Genomic DNA, 17,360 nt, shown 5'->3' on the forward strand with positions numbered 1-17,360 from the left:
CCTCTCCTGAACTGCGTGCAGTTTGTAGCAGTAAGCTGAAGACAAAGCAGGAGGAGAGAGAAACCAGGACATTTGAAAAGCAGTTGAGAAAATTGGACAAAGTAGAATTAATCAGGACTGCCCCTGCCAAATTGGCATATAGACATGTGTATAGAAACAGTGAATAGGTCACAAATGTGTGACATTTGGAGCATGGGGATGGTCAGTTGGCCTGCCTGCCTGCTCCTTCTCTCTCACCAGTGGTGGGCCAGGTAGAAGATTGCAAAATTTGGTATTAAAAGAACAGCCTAATATAAGCTTTGTATGTGACACTGTCTGCACAGATATGTTTTAATGATTATAAGTGCATTTTTAAACTAAGGGCCTGAACAGACAGGTCAAAATAAAGCTGCTTTGGGTCACTTTGGAGGTATGCTATTTAAATACACATGCATCTTAAGAGGCCAAAAGTTGCACCAAAGCTGCACTCTAGTCCTTAGGACTGGAGCATGGCTTTGGCATGACTTTTGGACTCTTAGGACACATGCATCATTTAAACAGTCTACTTCCAAAGTGGATCAAAGCCGCTTTACTTTTTTTTTATTGATTGATTAAAAACACATATACAAAACAAAGACAAATGTTCTTTATTTTGGCCTGTCTGTTTGGGTCCTAACTTCTCTGTATCCCTGTTGAATTTGGATCAAAGAATCTTGTACGCTGTAAAGCAATGTGTTTTTCAAACAATGAATCTAGATTACATTTAGAAACAAGGGAGTGAGTTCACAATAAATATTTTTAATTTTGAAAGATTTTTTTAAAATTGGAATTTGCATACATGCTCAAGTGATACTGCAGTGTGTGTGTGTGTGTGTGTGTGTGTGTGTGTTTAGGGTGTTATAATTACAGAAAAATGCAGAGAAACTGGTTTTTTCCTAATGAAGTTGGCAACGCTAGCAAAGGTGGAGCAAAATCTTCTTGGAACACTGGAGGCCTGTGAAGGGTGGAATCTTAGATCAGAAAGTTGCCTCATCAGGGTGGAGAGTTGTACAAGTTCCAGTGTTTTGTAAAACAGCAAATTATGTTACTAACTTATATAAACATAGCTATTGTTCCCATTGTTTTATTATTTTTAAATTGGCTATAAGATCACATTCCTATTGCTATGATAGGAATATATTTTCCAGGACACTCAGTTTCTATTCAAATTGATAGTTTAGAGAACAACTATACATCCATCTGTCTATCTAATCTATCTATCTATCTATCTATCTATCTATCTATCTATCTATCTATCTATCTATCTATCTAAACCTAATGACCATTCACAAATAATAATTGATAAACATCCTGGCAGAAAGCCAGCATGGCATAGTGGTTTGAATGTTGGACTAAGATGCTGGAGACCAGGGTTTGATTCCCCACTTGGCCATGAAACCCACTGGGTGACCTTGGGCGAGTCACGCTCTTTCAGCCTCAGGGGAAGGCAATGGCAAACCTCCTCTGAACAAATCTTGCCAAGAAACCCCTGTTGATAGGGTTGCCATAAGTCAGGAATGACTTAAAGACACACAATAACAATAGTGATAAATTAATTTATACACTTCAAGCTACTCATCAGGTGAGGAGTAGATGGGACTAAAATTTGGATGACATAAAACTAGAGGACTAACAGTCTTCAAAGTCGATCCTAAGTGCAACACTCTGCTGTTCTTGAACCCAGAAGTTAGCAGGGCATGGATGAGTGTTGGTTCTTTTGTCCAGAAGAGGCCTTAGGACCTTATCACACGGGGGAAATTCGGCAAAATTGGGGGTTTAGACAGCAACTATCCCATGCAAAACACAATATTGCAATTAAGGTTTTCACATGACATTGCTATTAAACAAGCAATAAACAGCAACAAATCATTCATGGGGAAATCCTGAAAATGATTTGTTGCTATTTATTGCCTGTTTAATAGTGATGTGTGTGAAAATCTTAATTGCAATATCACATTTTGATGAGATAATAGCTGTTTAAACCCCCCATTTCCCCCGTGTGATGATAAGGTCCATAGTTGGTATGCCTGCTTTAACTTCTGGAAAGCACTACAAATCTGTATCTTCCAACATTTCACTGATGGAAACTGGGACATGTGTGGTCAAGCAACATCAGAATGTGGGCAGTGGTGCCACTAGGGGGTGCAGACTGCACTGAGTGACACCCCAGAAGACACCCAGTGGGGCCCTCCTTTCACAGCCGAGGGTGCAGTGCTGTTGCTGGTGCCTGCTCCTTCTTCTTCACTGCCATAGCTCACGCCCTGAGGAGCAAGACAAGGCAGCAGAAGAGAAGGGCCCCACTGGGTGACTTTACCTTTCCCCGGCTCCCTCCTCACAAGAAAACTGCGTAGCAACGGAGAGGTGAGCCCAGCCTTCCTGGCTTCACCTTTACCTGGCTCCCTCCTTGTAGGGAAGCCATGCAGTGACAAAGGAGGGGCAAGCCTCCTTCCCATCACTTCCCTCACTTACTTGCCCTCCACTCCCCTGCATCCCTGGTCTGGCAGGTGGACAGATAAGGAAGTGGAGGAGGTCACCCTCCCTGCATCAGGTGGCATCAAGCCTGGGGACACCACTGACCACGGGGTAAGGGAGAACAGATAATCTAGGAGACGCTGCAGTAGTTAGCTTTCACTCAAATCTACAGGGAAGTGTAAGATTTTGCCTCCTCTTGCCCTCTCCTCCCTTTGGCTTAACTGAGTGAAAACTACTTTTATGCTTTGAAAATTTTAAGCAATTGAAGCAAGAGGAAGAAGGGAAAAAGTGGGAGAGACATTTTGAAAGCAGCTGAAAAGCTGAAATGACAGGACTCTCCCGGCCAAATCAGGACAGCAGGAGGGTATGCAAACCAGTATATTTATTGACATTCAAATTTATATAATAAAATCTCTAGGGGATTTATATTAGAATTTGGGCCTTTGGTGGCAAACCAATATCAGAATGCACCCTCTGAGCATACTTCTGTCTGGAACACATTGAACCCAGTTGTCTGGTTAAAACATCTGCATAACCATAGTTATTCAATCTTGTTTGGGCTGAGCTTCAGTTCATTGGCCCTGATCAAATCTGTTACAAATTCTTCCACTGCTTCACCTGATTCAGTTGTAAAAGGGAAAGAGAGCTGGAGATCATCAGAGTACACACTCAAATCTTGAAGACTTTTTTTTTTTACTATAAAAGGCTGTCCAGGGGATACTGGGAATAGTAGCCCCCCCTCCCCCAGACTATGATATACCTCACTCCAAGTGATACAATATCCTCCTCAGAGGCAAGGTTTCATGTAGATAGTGAAAAACAGGGGAGGTAAGAGGGAACATTACAGGACTCATTAATATAAGTGGTACAAACCTAACCCAAAATCCCTCCAGGCAGAAGCAGAATAATTGGAACAGTGGCTTGCATTTTACTGGGTAATCCCAACTGGAATAAACTCACTGAATAATTGCAGAATGATGAATCAGGACAAAGCTAGATTCAATGGCTTTTATCTAGTTAAGACTTAAAAAAAGATTTAGGATAAAATACCACCAACTCCTAATCCAAGTTAGTATCCAAGAGTATACCACACCCAAGAGTCACAGCAGTGGGAATTCTAGGGAAACAAACTGTGGGTGTAAATCTGCTTATTCCATTCCTGCATGCAAGAATGATTTTGTCATTTCTCATTCTGCAAGAATGTGTTTCCATTTTGTAGGACTATTCTTACTTTTGGACTTCACTGTGGGCAATGTATTTGTACAAAAAAGATGGGGTTTTCCTTTACAGATTTCTTTTTTTTTTTGGGGGGGGAGTAGAAAACATTTAGTCCAAAATTCATTTATTCACATGTTAAAAATGTTTTGGCATAGAAAACAATGCAAAACATAGGGTTTTTAAATGCAGAAATCCCTGTGCCTATGCTAATTGTTTAAAGTTATACAAACTACGTAAAATTTAAATGATGCACACAAATACATGGATTCCTATGCAGAAAAAAGTATAGTTTTCCTACATGTGCTTTCTGCAAATAAAGAAATGACCTAAAGTAAGAGTAGGAATCAGGCATTTTGCTGCAGATAGAAATATGTAATGCCTCCTTGGAACAAAGACTTATAGTTGCAGAGATCTACTCCCAAGGAGATCTTCCCTGTAGGCAAGCTCTTCTGAAAGCTTCAAGTTGAGCCTTGTCTTGCCATGATCTTGCTCTTCCAAGATTACCTCTAGTAACCTGACTCTGGGGTCACATTGCCTCTCTAAAGTGGCACACCATTTCTCCTTAGATGAAAAGGGGCTTCACATTAATCCTTACTGGAGGTCTCCTCTTATAAAGATATGATAAATCATCAGATTCATACAAGAGTCCCTGGGGCAGTACAACAATAATAAAAAGGTCTTGTGTTTTCATTACTTGTGCTCTACTTACCTCTTTACTTGCTTCATAGCCCTAAATTCACAGAGAAACAAAGAAACCAACTGATTTCTGTCCGGTGGAAGAGAGTGCTTAGGAACTATTGTGTCAGTCTCTAATAATCTGATATTGTGACCTTATAAACTAGAACATACATGTTTTTAATGGAACACATATCAATCTTGACCATTAATGTATTTTTTTTTGGCTTTTTATTATTTTGATTTAATAAAAGCAGTAAAAATAATTAAAGAGAATAAAATCAGATATGACAATATCTGAAGGAGCAATAAACATAAATATGGATTAAACATATACAAACATTGACTAACTACATCCCAGTTGCTGCTTGTTCTTCTACTATACATGAAATGCTATTAATCCTCGAAACCCAATACTAATATTTCCCCCCGTGAGTTTTTCAACTATCAATACATTCCATTCCTTCTTGAAATTTGACAGTATCCCTTCTTTAATCAATGTTGTCAACCTGTCCATTTCTGCCAAGTCATTTAGTTTCATCAGCCAGTTCTATTGCACTGGAACCACATTCTCTTTCCAATTCTGTGCATACAAAGGTATAGCGGCAGTCATCATGTATTGTAGTAAGAATTTCTTTAAAAAGCAAACAGCATAGAAAAGGTTAAAAACTTAAGTGGTGCTGAATATTTACCAAAAGACAGGGTCAAATCTACAATTGCAGCAGAACTCTGCAATATTTAACAGAATTTAAAAACAAAACAAAAAACATAGTAACATGATAAAAACCATGCAGCAAATCTAGAAAGTACTAGGATTTTTGCCACTCAAAAGTATGCATGTTTACTACAGATCTTTATTTTTAGATACAGATACAGTATTTGTAGTCACCTTTTGATTTCAATAAACTTAGGAAAATACTGGGTACGATCCCGTGGTTAGGAATATTAAAAGAGATGGGAGTTCAGGACAGATGGGAGTTTCCCAAAAGGGAGATATTGAAGGCACAATTTCAAACAGATCCAGTGAGGAGGAAAAATGGAAGGTGTCACAAGAAACCAGGATGGGTGGCTAAAGAACTTTCAACTGGGCTAAGTTTTGAAAGGAACATGTATAAGAAACGGAAAAATGGGGAAACCCACAGAAGAGAAATTCAAACATATAGCTAGCATGTGTAGGGCGAAAGTTAGAAAACTAAAGTGTAGAATGAACTCAGGCTTGCTGTAGAGGTTAAGAATAATACAACAGGTTTTGCGGGGTATGCTCATAGCAAAAGGAAGGAGGAGGAAATGGTAGGGTAGTTGCATGGAGAGGGTGGCAAAATGCTAACTGAGGACAGAGAAAAGGCAGAATTATTCAACACCTACTATGCCTCAGTCTTCTCACAAAAAAGGGTGCTCAATCTGCAAAAATGGAGTAAATGATGCAGTAGGGGAAATGCAGCACAGAATAAGTAAAGAGGCATTGCAGGAATTCCTGCTTAATCTAAATGAATTCAAATCTCCAGGGCCAGAGGAACTACATCCAAGGGTATTAAAAGAACTGGCAGAAGTAATCTCACAGAGCCACTGCCAAAACTCTTTGAGAACTCCTGCAGGGACATAGCCAGGATTTTGGGAAGGGGGGGTTCCAGACTAAGTGCCACCATTATAATGGGGTTTGGGCACGGTGGTGCAGCAGCACGTACCATTGGTTAGGCCTCGCCTGGAATGCTGCATCCAGTTTTGGGCACCACAATTCAAAAAGGATGTTGAGAAGCTGTAACGTATCCAGAAGAGGGTGACCAAAATAGTGAAAAGTCTGGAAACCATGCCCTATGAGGAGCGATGGAGATGGGTATGTTTAGCCTGGAGAAGAGATGGTTAAGAGGTGATATGATAGCCCTGTTTAAATATTTGAAGGGATGTCATATTGAGGAGGGAGCTAGCTTGTTTTCTGTTGCTCCAAAGAATAGGACCAGGAACAATGGATGCAAACTACAGGGAAATGGATTCTACCTCAACATTAGTAGGAACTTCCTGACAGTAAGGGCTGTTCGACAGTGGAACACACTTCCTCAGAGTGTAGTAGAGTCTCCTTCCTTGGAGGTCTTTAAACAGAGGCTGGATGGCCATCTGTCAGAGGTGCTTTGTGCATTCCTGCATGGCAGAGGATTGGACTTGAGGTCTCTTGAGGTCTCTTCCAACTCTATGATTGCATGAAATTCCAAAGGAAACATTAGTCCCATTTTTCTCAGCTCAATAATCTGAGTAAATGCAGTATCAGGGGATAAAAAGAAAACTAAAACAGATCTGACTTTTAAAAAGCTAGTTTGGATGCTGTTTTTTTTCTGAATCACATAACAGATCTAAAGGAGCATGTATGAGCATGTCTGGATAGCTGGGAGGCAACAGTGTCTTTACAAGTAATCTAAAACATCTTGAAAGGCAAAAAACTGGCACGTAATTGCAGAATGCAGTGACCTTAGAAGGCACATAGGTGCTACTTGTTTGAGAATATCCCCATGGGAAAACTGTATCATATATGAGAACACTTTGTAGCTAAATCCTTATCCTGATAATGTAACTTTCTCATGAAAGGAAGGATTTTGATGTGTCCTTTCCAAAAGAAAGTCCCCCACATCTGAAATGGTCCTGTAAGGAAAGAAAACAGTGAAACATCAGCAGAATCATTGCTAAACTTTCTAAACACTTGTTTCCATATCAGTGAAACTGGGCCTATACTACAACTGTTAAACCTGTAAATTAAAAGGGAAATGTTATCTGGACAATTTGGAAATTATGCTGGCTTCAGAGGCATTACTGAAGTCAGAATGATCAGTTTCTCTTTATCCAAATGAGTTTGATAATGCACAGTTTCAACCAAAATGTTCAGTGTATCCATTCCTATGTCACTGTTTTGAAATATAGAAATACTATCCAAGACAAATTATCTATTTTAGATGGAGAAAGCACAATGAATGATAGCTTCTCATTGCATAAGGTGTCTGTGTATCTTACAAATTATTTGCCTAATGTGCACATTTTCCACACCCTGTACAGTGCTCCCTCGGGTTACGAAATTAATTCGTTCCGCCGCCGCTTTTGTAACCCGAAAAGCATTCGCAAGCCGAAATGCCATAGGCGCTAATGGGGAAAAGCCGCGATTTCGTGCGAAAAAGCGCCGAAAAGCACCAAATTTTTTTTCGTAACCCGAAATAACCTTCGTAACCTGGAACAGTTTTTTTTAATGGATTTTTTTCGTATCCCGGAAATTTCGTAACCCGCGCATTTCGTATCCCGAGGTACCACTGTACTTTGAAATGATGTATACAACTGAAGAACTCTAATTCTGTCATATTTCATCCCCTCCCTTTCATCCAAGAAGCTACATCAGGCTGTAGAAGAGAGCTGATAACATTTCCAGAGTCACTCCTGTAAGATAATAATCTATAAGCATTTGCAACAGTTACAAATCCTTCACACAACTCAGTGTAGTAGGCTATATGATTCATGTTCTAAAAGCTGATAAATATCTGCCCAAGCTGTCCAATGAGTTCAACCATCCTAAAGAGGGTAGAATTTTAAAGTTATGTATCAGCCTAATACATGAAATTGCTGCTTCTGCTCTGGACTTTCTGAACCCAATTCCTCAGATAGAGCACTTTCAGTTTTATACGTATTTATTTTACATCCTGCCTTTTTCCTACAATGGGATTCAAGGCAGCTTTAAAGCAAGCAGAGAATGGAAGGGAGTTTTGGGGACTACATCCCTCTGAATCCACAGCCTTATAGACCCCTCGAAGGGGCATGAGCCAAAGCCCCTAAACCTCTAGCTAAGACTAAATGTAAGCTAAAGGGGGTGAGCTCCCCCCTTTAAATTATGTGGCAAAACTGAACCAACAATACTCCTATGTAGTTTTGACCATTCAGGCATTATCAGACAGAAGCAAACTAAATGATCAAGCATTGAGAAATATTAAGACAGTAACTGTTGTTAAGACTTCCCTAGAATAATAAAGGTTTCCTGCAATCTACTTTTGGCAAATTCAGTGGTGTCACCCCCTGAGGTGTCATCCGGTGTGGGGTGTGGAGCTTCTGGGGGCAGGACCAAAAGGGAACCACCTACCCCACTGCCATGCGCCAATCTACATGTCAGTAGAAGGGTGAATGGAAGGGAGAGGTGGCTGGGCATGCTCTCTCCCTGCCCAGCCTCCCTCCTTACCATGTGCTGTTCTACCTACTGTATATGTAGAGCAGCGCATGGAGGAGACCAAGTATGCCAAGCCCCCCTGCTGCACACCATTTTACGTAGAAAGCAGCATATGGCAGGGAGGGAGCGTGCTCAGCCCCCTCTCCCTGCTGTGCACCATTCTACTCATGTGTAGAGTGGCATGCAGCATGGGGGGCTGGCCACAATCCCTTGCTGTCACATGCTGTACCAAAGTGATGACACCAAGGTAGGGGGCACTTTGCTCCCTTGGTGCCACTGTGTCGTTCTCCTCATGATACTATTCTCATGAGGAAAACAAAGCAATGGCACAGAGGTAAGAGGTGACTGTGTGTCACCCTTCTTCTGGACTGTCACCCATTGCAGTCCACACACACACACACAAACCCAGCAACACCACTGGGAAAATTGACTTGGGACTAAGCTTCCTAAATGCATTAAAGGTATTTCAAAGTTCACACTGTGCTTGTGAAAAACTTCTTATATATGGGTATTTGAATGATAATGGATGGGCAAAATAATTTGTCCTCTCTTTGCAACTAGGTCAAGTTAATGACAACCTGCCTGCCAATGTTGAGCCCCTTGCAACTCAGAAACAACTTCAGGATCCATGTGCAACCCAAAGTGCTGGGGTTTGTGGAAAGCCCAAGATCTGAAAACAGGGCTTATAGGACCTGCAACAAAATGTTCCAAGGTATTCTCAGTTTCTAAGGGAAGTGCTCCTTTTCTGTACTCTGCATTGTTTTCTCTTGGCAGAGAATCTCAGGAGGGGAAGGAAAGAAATACTCCACGCTCTCCCACTTCTCTGCTGTGCTATATCCAGCTACAGGACAGTTGTTTGGGTTTGGTTGCTAAGCTTAACTAGACACAATACAGCAGATTTAACCAAGAGAAACAGGAAAGAAACCCGATGAAAGATCACATGGAAATATGAATGAACTGTAATAATTATACTGTATCATAAGTTCTTAATTGACTGTTAAATAACACAGCTAAAAAATATTACAGTGCCAAGAAACCATACCAAGATGTTGTTAGCTTCTGAAGCTCTGGATGCTCAGGTTGGAATTCATTAATGGAAAATACAGTAATGGGAAAAAGAGTATATAGTTGCCCCTCCGTTTTTGTGGGGGATCTGTTCTGGAAATGAAAAATCGCCAATATTCAAACCCCATTGTGCCCAGGGGCTCCCATTTTGTCCCCCTCCGTTTGCTGCCCACGAACGGGCAAGAGACACAGGCTCTAAGTCCGTGAAAACAGAAAGCGACTATAATTATTTTCCTTGGAGAGGGAGGCAGCTGAAAACACGCACATGCTCCTACTGTATAAATGAACAAAATATGAAGATTGAATGGAAGGGGGGATGTCAGTCACTTGCCTCATTGCAAGAATACTGGGTATCATACTGGGAAAAATGTAGGATATAAATAAAGTGAAACAAACGAATAAACACTGTTGGCCATTTTAAAGGTAGGATTTAGTTCCAGGTAAATTGGGTTATAATTACTGGTCTGCAACCAGGATCAGTGCCTGCTTATCCAGAAATAATAATTCTACATTCAGACTGACTTGCTCCCTGCCTGTATCTAAGTTTTTACACAAGTCCCTACTTCATATCCTTACTCAGTAGTATGCTAATTACAAAAGAAAGAGTATGAAGGCAGCTTGTTTCTAGACTGTCAAGATTGTATAATCTTTTCAGCATTAGGTCAAGACTTCTCTATTTTTTACTTTTATGGCTTATTTCATGCACTTGTTAAGTCACCTTTCAAGAGTGCAATCTTCTCAAAGAACTTTACAGTATAAAATATATAACGGTACATCAACATTAAAGTTCATAAAACCACAAATTGTTTGTAAAATGAATTTTAGAATGAACGAGTAATAAATCCATATGTAATATAACTCTTTCAATCAGAAGCTCCAAAAAGACCTCATATAAAACAACAAATGGAGCTAGGCTTACTGAGCTAGGTTCAGGCCATAATTGCAACAGAGCAGGTGCCATCACTAGGATTAGACCTTCATAATATGCCAGCTAGTATGACCTTTAACAATGGTTTTAAGACTTAGGCAATTTGTATGGGTGTCAACAGTGTTTCAAATCGCTGGGATCCAAATGATTCAAAATCAATTTTGAACTGGGCTTGGAAATATATCTGCAGTCAGAACTGTTACTGAAGTACTGTTAAGACTCAACAAGGAATTTGAGCATCTGTATTCTCTATCTCCTTCAAAGAAAGCTTCAAACACAGTGCATTACTGCAGTCCTGTCTGAATGTAACTAAATACATGCATAAATGTTAGATCTGTTTTGCTATAAGGGCACAGCTGACATAACAAATAAAATTGGCTCCTTCCACCAGAGAATATTGAATTCAGAAACACTCCCAAGTCCTTCAAAGGGAGCATATCTCCACCTCAAAGCAACAACTGAATCTTTCTACCCAGATCAGCAAACTTCTCCACCTACAGCCATTCTGTCTTGTTTGGATTAAGCTTCTGCTTGTTTGCCTTCACTCATCCGCAAACCACCTCCAGACGTTTCAGACAGGAGCTCTACAGTCACCTTGCAATCTGCAAGTGGAAAATAAAACTAGAATTCAGGAATGAATGAAGAACAGTCACTACTGATAAGGTTTGAGAAAGGGAAGAGGGCAGGGCCAGCAACACACAATAAAATGTGTGTGTATATGTGTGTGTGTACACACACCTATGCTCACACATACACTTTTTTAAGGCAGTGCTTTCACTTTGAAATCATTCCACATAAGTCACACTAGCCAGGGCTCATCTTTTCAGCTGCCAACATTGCTTTTCCAATGAGCTCTCAACGCCAAATGAACCACACCTGTAACAACTTTCTACCTGCTGACACTATTGTACTAGTAGACAGACTTGTTGCTGACATTGCCACAAAACCATTGGAAGAGAAGTCTTGTGAGGCAACTGTGACAATGACTGCAGACTTTTTTCTTACCGTAACTCTTGTTAATGTATATTAAGGCAATGCGTCTGAAGACCTTGATTTCTTTTTCCCCTTACGTTTCCTTACCTGGATTTAAGTCTCACTGAATACAGAAGACATAACTTCTTCTCAGAGAACAGGTCTAGGAGTGGTTGAGAGGGTGGGGCAGCAAGAAGATGATTAAGAAAACGAAAAGCCTATACAGAAACCTGCTTTTGTCTTTTCTTTACTGTTCTCAAAAGCATATCTGGGGGAAGGAGGAACAAACACTAAATGGAAGAAAATATAAGAGGGGAATTAGACATTCAAAAGGAGAAACAAAATAGATGACTATTCCAAGTCTTTTTACTTTATATATTATATAAAGTACGTTTATTTTAAATATTAAGACTGCAATCTTAACCACATTTTAAAGGTAGAACCCTTAGTATAAACAACTGGGATTTACTTCAAATTAAAGATGCGAAGGGATTTAACTTGCTATTTGTCTTCATCCTTTTTAAAGACCACCAAGGCAAGCTTCACATATAAACAGAGTAAACTACAAGCGATATTTTACTTGTAATAATTTTGTTGAAAAAAATACCACTGAAGAAACAGACTGACATAACCCAGTTTTAAACAAGCAGAGTGCCTTTTTGTATAAGCTTGGACCAATTGCCTGAAGGAATCCTACCCAAATTAAAGAAACTATTCAGGCTCAAATGCTGTCAGGAGTTGGTTATGCCCTAAATAAACCAACGGAATATATTAAGCAGAAAGCAAACCAAGCATTAAGGAATTAGGTATAATTTTGAAAGTCTTCTAGTTTAGAAATGTTGCCTCAGCTTTTCTGAGTGCCAGTTTTTACAAGGAAGGGTGAAGTCAATGTTTCCTAACTGGTCTGATGCTGCCTAGTTCATGGCTACATCATATAGACAGATACGATGATCTAGGCATGGCTTCCTCCCAGGCCCCATTTCTGACTATGTTATTCTAAGTCTGGAGTTGTGCATACTTCTCATCATATGTGAGAAATGTTTTGCTGTATTCTCAGGAGACTTGCTTCTAATGAACTGCGTATCAGGTTGCAACCTCAGGGATATCCTCAGGGATCTGTACCAAGAGAAGGAAATAACAACCAACTAGTTACGTGCAATAAAATAAAAGAAGAAAACACTAACTAGGAGTGCAGGGACTTCATTCTGCCTGCGTGACCCAGAAGCCCCTGGGTCTGCCATTCCAGACACTGCAGGATGAGGCACTCCATACATGCTCAGATACCCTGCAGGTTCTGATCTGCTGTTGAATATGAGGAGGAGATGTTTGTTTAATGTGGAGTGTAGCTGTTTGCAAGCCTGGTTTATGCGTCTATTCTTAACATACAGTACTTTTATGTTCCATATGCAACAATTTCATTCCTGAACACAGACCAAAAAGGTCAACCAAAGCCGTTCCTTAAATTTAACTCCTTCACAAACAACAACCTCCAAAAATGTTAAAATCAAGAATGAGTGGGGCTGAAGTAGCCATGATGGCACATTGGGGGCATCTAATGGCTTCTTGTTGCTGCCTGCCTTCAAGTAATTTAAGACTGATGGCAACCCCAAGGCTTTCAGAAATCACATCAAAGTCTTCTTACAAATGCAAATTTCTTAATTCACTCATTCATTTTTAACATTATGTTAAATTGCAAAATTATATATATATCTATGTATCTATGGGGAAGCAGGTGAATGCCACAGTCTCTTTCAGCCAAAAAGGTAGAGGGGTGTGTGTGTATATAAATACACAAATTTACAAGCTTTCAGAAATCACATCAAAGTCTACTTAACAAATATAAAAATTCTTAATTCACTATTTTATTTTAACGTTACCTTACACTGAATAAACTTTCAAAATTAATTATAAATATATACATATATAAGGAAGCAGGTGAATGTCACAGCTCCTTTCTGCTAAATGGTGTGTAGGTGTGATTACACACACGGTGTGCATATGTATGTGTGTGTGTATGTGTGTATATATATATATAAATGGGTGTGTTGGTAGATCATCTGTATATATATATATATATGGTGTCTGTGTATATAAATATATGGTGTGTGTGTATGTGTGTGTGTATATATATATATGGTGTGTGTATGTATGTGTGTGTGTATATATATATATATGGTGTGTGTGTATATATATATATATATATGGTGTGTGTGCGTATATATACATTGTGTGTGTATATATATATATATATATATATATGGTGTGTTTGTGTATATATATATGGTGTGTTCGTGTATATATATATATGGTGTGTGTATATATATATGATGTGTTTATATATATATATATATGGTGTGTTTATATATATGGTGTGTGTATATATATATATATATGGTGTGTGTATATATATGTATATGGTGTGTGTATATGTATGTGTGTGTGTGTGTGTATATATATATATATATATATATCGTGTAACCTGCCTTGATCATTTTTTAAGGAAAGGTGGGGTAGAAATAAAACTTATATATATATATATATATATGTATATATGGTGTGTATGTGTGTGTATATATATATGGTGTGTGTGTATATATATATATATATATATGGTGTGTTTTTTTGTGTGTGTATCTATCTATCTATAGTGTGTATATATATATGTATAGAGAGAATATATATATAAATATATATGGTGTGTGATGTGTATGTATATATATATATATATATATATATATTAAGAGTATATGGTGTGTGTGTATATGTGTGTAATGTATGTGTTTATATGTATATATAGATGTAATGTTCATATATATAGTATATATATATATATATATATATATGATTGCTTATATATATATATATATATATATGTATGTATAAAATTTTTATTAAATTAAGTGGGGAAAAATGGATAGAAAGGAGGAATAGAAGGATGGGCCATTGATGAATCCGAAGAGAATGCCTCGTTTTTGTTTATGCCGAGTGTCTGAGTCTGTTTGCAGTTCTTTTCCTTCTTCTCTTCCCAGACAACCTTTCTTACTATTAAACGTTCAGTTTATATTCCTTGAACCATTGTGAAGAAGATCATCCCAATCCCTGGTTCTTATGCTTTCCTTTTGAAGACTACTGTGTTTATTTCCTTTCCTTTCCTCTTTATCTATGATGATGTGTTTGTGTCAAGGCAGTCCTTTTCCTGACTCCCATCTTTGCTGTCCTTCCTGGTCTTGTCTTCCATCCTCCTTGGGACGGGAGGACGCTTACGGCCCTTGCCCTCCTCAGCAGAGATGATCATCTCGCTCTAGTCTAGACCTTTCTTTCCTGGATCTATCTGGGTTGACATTTAAACCAGCCGTGCCTCCTCCCATGGATCGACTCTGCCTTTCCCTGGCGGAGCCCGGCTTCTTGACAGGAATACACTTGGCATTCGTTTTTCGACATTTCCAGCAAGCAAGGGACCCCTCTGTGTCTATATGTACGTGTCTGTGTATATATATATATATATATATGTATATATGTATGTAGGCACACACCGTTCATATATAAATACAAACTGATTATTACATATATACATGTAATATATCCATGCCCTCCCTCCCGCCCGCCTCTCCTTCCTTCCTTCCTTTCCCCGGAGGCCTGCTGCTTGTGAGGGAGACGTCAGACCAGCCCTGGCTCCTTCCTCCCCTGCTGGCAGATCCTCCTCCTCCGCCGTTCTTGACGCCGCCACGCCCCTCCCCTCCCCTCCCCCCGGGAAGGAAGGCGGGGGGCCGGAAGTGACGCGTGAGGGAGGGAGGGAGGGAGGGAGGGGGCGTGCCCTCTCCTGGTTAGCAACAGCTCCGCCTGCCTCCGCCCTCCCTCCCTGCCCCGCGTCGGCGGCTGCCTTTCTCCTGGGGGCCATGTAGAGGGCGCCCTGGGGCGGCGCCTTCCTTCTTGTGCCGAAGAGGAGCGAGGAAGGGAAGCAGGGCAGGGGCCAGGCCAAGGGAGCCCGGCTGGCTGGCTGGCGTGTGTCTGTCTGCCTGTCCGCCGGGGGCCATGGAGGACCTGGGCTCCAGCCTCAACGCCGACGCCGAGGTCCGGAAGCTGCAGGAGCTGGTCAAGAAGCTGGAGAAGCAGAACGAGCAGCTACGCATTCGCAGCAACGCCAACGCCGCCGGAGGACCCGGGGCAGGAGGCAGCCCCAAGAGGAGCCTCGCGCCCGGAGCAGCAGGGGGGTCCCCGGGAGCCTGCTCTCCGCCGCCGCCGCTGCCGCTGCTGCTGACGCCACCCTCGGCCTCCTCTTCCTCCTCCTCCTCCTCCTCCTCGCCCTCCCTGAGGAGCGGCAGCCCCTCGCTCTCGGGGCTGGACAGCCGCTGCCTCAGCCCCAAGGCCGGGCCCCGGAGGCCTCTCCCCGCCGACGACAACGGAGCAGCAGCAGCAGGAGGAGGAGGGCGCCTGGCGACGGGGGGCTCCGGGGAGAACGGCAGCCTCCTGGACGAAGTGGAGCCCCTCAGGCCCGAGGAGCTGGAGAGGCTGGCCGGCTGCCAGGAGGACGAGACCGGATGGTAAGAGAAGGGAAGGGAAGGGAAGGGAAGGGAGGGCTCCTTCTCCCCTCCGGAGGAGCCAGGCGTCCTCCTTTTCCCGGACGCACTCCTATGTACAACTACCATTACAATCTGTAATCTGAGTGCCTAGGCGTCCTCCTTTTCCCGGACACCCCTCCCTCAAGGTGCTCACATGGCCTCCTTTTCGGGGTGCCAGGTGCCCTTTTTTCCCCTGACATCCCTTTTCCAGGGTGACCAGGCGTCCTCCTTTTCCCGGACATAACCCTTTGCCCAGGATGGCCATGAGTCTTCTTTCTATACGAGTGTTTTGAGCTTTGCTCCATAGAGCCCTGAAATGGAGAGAGCAGGCTCCTCTGCCTTTTTAGGGGAGATGTTGCCTGAAGAAGCCTCAGAAGACCTGAAAGGGAAACAACAGAGTTGGAAAAGGGACCCCAAGGGTTGCCCAGTCCAGCCCCATTCTGCCATGCAGGAACTCACAAGCAAAGCATCCCTTGTGGCAGATGGCCACCCAACTCCTGTCATCATGTCCTACATTTTCCCCCTCCATTTTGGGGTGCCTTGTCCTCCTTTGCAGTTAGGAGGACCTCTGGTCACTCTGGAGGGGTTATTTAGGGGTACAGGTGGCGCAGGGGCTGGAAACCAAATGATTTACATGCTGCTGCATGGCATTGTGGTGCCCATATATGCAACTGTGCCATGAAGGCTGTGTGTTTGTGTAATCTTGAAGCTTTAAGGCCCCCTCTTTCCTGACTTCGGTGCTCCAGGAGACATTGGGTGCCTGTTCCTATTGTAGGGAGCTATTGTCCCCCAACTGCCTCAGGCCAAGGGAAGTGTCAGAACTGGGCTTTCCCTTTGGGCTCCTGGATGGATGCCCTATCTCACAGGCTAGTAAGTAAGTAAGCAAATGCCTTTGCCTGGCCAAGGCCTTGACCAAAAAGAGAAACCAAACAACACACAAAGAGGAGCAGAGGCATTACTAATACATGACATCACCCAGTCATCCAAAAAAACATCGCTCTTATAGGCTCAAACCGGCCCTAAAAACCTAGGCAAATCCATGTTGTAGTCTTTACCCTTCTTTAGGGAGAGAAGCCTTTATTATATTCCTATCTTTTGGGCTTCTCTGATCCATTGAGGCTGAACAAAATGTTTCATTATCAGGGAAAGGGTTTGGAAACGGAGGCTCCCTTTGTCCTCTCCGTACAGGACTAAGCGCTGGGTGGCTTCCATATACTTTTTGCTGTCCTTTCTTTCTTGTTATATAGCAACCCAGAATCCTAGC

At 41.7% G+C, this 17,360-nt stretch overlaps 1 protein-coding gene and 1 long non-coding RNA gene across 4 annotated transcripts in view; one reads left to right on the plus strand and one right to left on the minus strand.

Moving 5' to 3' along the window:
• Nucleotides 1-4,645: 4,645 nt before the first annotated feature.
• Nucleotides 4,646-13,378, minus strand: LOC121930395. Its single transcript, XR_006103926.1, has 3 exons — nt 12,556-13,378; nt 11,064-11,167; nt 4,646-5,017 (listed from the first exon to the last, which is right to left on the minus strand). It is a non-coding gene; the product is annotated as an uncharacterized LOC121930395 (long non-coding RNA).
• A 2,070-nt stretch (nt 13,379-15,448) lies between these two features.
• The window catches only part of SLAIN2 (SLAIN motif family member 2), a 47,137-nt gene continuing 45,225 nt past the window's right edge, over nt 15,449-17,360 (plus strand). The window contains exon 1 of one of the 3 annotated variants that reach the window (XM_042467909.1): nt 15,449-16,078. In XM_042467909.1, coding sequence (XP_042323843.1) covers nt 15,570-16,078 — 509 coding nt within the window. In that variant the 5' untranslated portion in view covers nt 15,449-15,569. The remainder of the gene's footprint in view (nt 16,079-17,360) is intronic. The other 2 variants (XM_042467911.1, XM_042467910.1) reach the window with 2 other exon arrangements.

This window comes from Sceloporus undulatus, chromosome 5 (assembly GCF_019175285.1).
Source record: "Sceloporus undulatus isolate JIND9_A2432 ecotype Alabama chromosome 5, SceUnd_v1.1, whole genome shotgun sequence".
In the NCBI taxonomy this organism is placed as follows: domain Eukaryota; kingdom Metazoa; phylum Chordata; class Lepidosauria; order Squamata; family Phrynosomatidae; genus Sceloporus; species Sceloporus undulatus.